The following is a 2,400-nucleotide window of genomic DNA, read 5'->3' as shown; positions in this document are numbered from 1 at the left end:
GATAGGAGATAAACCACTCCAGTGCCAAGCCTGACAGACCGACTACATCCCGTAGCCTGTTAATCAAAATACTGTGTTCAACACTATCAAAGGCCGTTAGGAGTAGGAGAACCATCACCGTGGATTCTCCAGAGTCAGCTAACATCAAAATATCACTAGAAACTTTAATTAAAGCAGTTTCTGTGGAGTGGAGCTTTTGAAATCCAGGCTGAAATTAATTTTGAAAAATGCTAATTTGTAAAAGTTCTCTATCTAAGGAAACCATTAGGAGCGTTGAATCTTCACTTCATCACAGTCTTCCATCTTGAGCAAGCACAATGGCAACAGTGGAAAGGAAAAACTTCCTTTTAACAGTAAGAAACTTCCAGCAGAACCAGACTCAGGACGAGCGGCCATCTACTTAGGTTGGCTGAGTTTTTCGAGGACAGGAAGTAGAAACCTACGGCAATGTGGACAGTAATGTGCTGAAATGGTCTCTCTGGAAACTTGACAGGTTGCAGTGAGGCCCGTGAAGTAATAGCAGTTTTGTCACATGCCTGACAGTTTATGATGAACTGTCAGGCATGTGACAAACTGCTATTACTATTATTGCTGATGAACTGTTACTGCTTCTATAGCAGTAACTTATCCTTCACAGAAATAAGTATTAGAAAAGAGCTGATTTTCTATTAATTCACTTTCCATCAACACAAAACCACAAGGGGCAGCTAAAACTCTGAGATCGACAATATACTGGCTCACAGCTTTATTGATATTTTGAACACTCGCTATGAATGTGTGTTTGCAGTTTAATACATTAACTTTTGGGACAAATTTTCTGTCAAATGTAGTCATGGCCTCATCAAATAGTGCACCTTACTCTGATAGTGTGTAGAACAGAGTTGAACTGAACAACCATTTTTTAAGGATGGAGGTAATTTCTTCTCATCAAATCACTACAGTATCTGTCTGAACTTGCAGGTGCATTTGTAGCCAAGATTGCACGACCTCAGAAGAGAGCAGCAGCCATCCAGTTCAGCCCACAGGCAGTGGTGGGCCAACACCAGGGCCAGACATGTCTCATGATTAGAGTGTCCAACCTGATGCACCAACCTTTGATCCACGTAAAGGTGAGTGCTGTTCTTTATGAAGAGCATGAAGGTCAAGCACTGTACCAGACTTCCCTGGACTTCTACTTGGATGATCTGGGCCAGCGGCCATGCCCATTTTTTATTTTCCCACTCACTTTTTATCACATACTGGACCGCCGGAGCCCCCTTCACCCCATCCTGTGTGAAGGCACATCCAGCCACTTTGAGTTGGTGGTCTTTCTTACAGCCATGCAGGAGGGAACTGGGGACTCCTGCCAGAAGAGAACCTCCTATCTGCGCCAAGAAATTCAGTTTGATCGGCAATTTCTGCCTGCTCTGGGACTGGATGCTCAGGGGCGGTACCTGGTGAGCACTCAGCACTTTGACACGGCCCACTCCAAGGAGCCCCTGAACAAGGACTGTGTAGTCCAGATCAATGGAGATGGGAGCGACAGGATGGAGTAAGTGTGATGAAAAAGAGCTGGTTTAAGAACTGTGGGAAATCTCTGATGCACGTCATTATTTTTGTCAGGAGATTTTTATATGAATTTTATGTAGTCCCACTAGTCTCACATTTCAGTTTGTACATCCTTAATTCATCTCCTTGGTTCCTAGTCTGTCAACTGTGAGACACTGTAAGCAAATATTAAAATGTTTTCCTTGTTTCAAATGAGACAGTTCAGAGCCACTTCAGTTCTACATGATGTTTGTTACAGCTTCATGGTGTGAATTCAAACAGAAAACAAAGAAACACATTTCAATGAGTCTGGCTTCTTACATAAAATCAGTTTGTAGGCCAATTTAATATTGAACATGGATAAATCTGGAAAGCAGGATGTTCCAGAACAAGTTTCACATCCAGAACAATTCACAGTTGGAATAGTGCACGTTAATATCAGTTTAACATGACTCATAAAAGATGGCTGAAACTAACTATTCCCTGAATGAGTGTTGACAGTTTTACCATAGTTGGAAAAGTGTTCACCACTCTTGGCATTCTTTTTATTTTGTTTCTTTCCATTGTGGAACTTAAATAAATTTTTGATTAGTTTATAAATAATAATTATACTTAAAATACATGAAATTAATAAAATTAAATGGTTTAAATGATTCTAAAAGATCTAAAACTGAAAAATGGGGCGTTCATAGGTATTCAACCCCAAAACATATTGCTATGTGTCCCAACCTTCTGCAGCCATTCCAGCATCTCCTCAGGTCTATCTCCATTATCTTGGTTCATTTAACCTGTGGATGTTTTGCCCACGCTTCATGATCAAACTGCTGTAGCTCCTTCAGGTTGGATGGTGCTGCTTGTGTTCAGCAATCTTTG

At 41.1% G+C, this 2,400-nt stretch overlaps 1 protein-coding gene across 1 annotated transcript; it reads left to right on the top strand.

Annotated features, from left to right (window-relative positions):
* Positions 1-960: 960 nt before the first annotated feature.
* LOC119429478 (inward rectifier potassium channel 13-like) lies at positions 961-1,622 on the top strand (the record flags this gene model as incomplete). Its single annotated transcript, XM_037697095.1, has 1 exon — positions 961-1,622. A coding segment is annotated over one exon (575 nt), but the record flags the coding sequence as incomplete, so codon positions are not given.
* Between the last annotated feature and the right edge of the window lie 778 nt (positions 1,623-2,400).

The sequence above is a fragment of the Nematolebias whitei genome, unplaced genomic scaffold, assembly GCF_014905685.2.
Source record: "Nematolebias whitei isolate Nwh7 unplaced genomic scaffold, NemWhi1 Nwh_scaf_1543, whole genome shotgun sequence".
NCBI classification, from domain to species: domain Eukaryota; kingdom Metazoa; phylum Chordata; class Actinopteri; order Cyprinodontiformes; family Rivulidae; genus Nematolebias; species Nematolebias whitei.
This window is presented reverse-complemented; position numbering and strand designations above follow the sequence as displayed.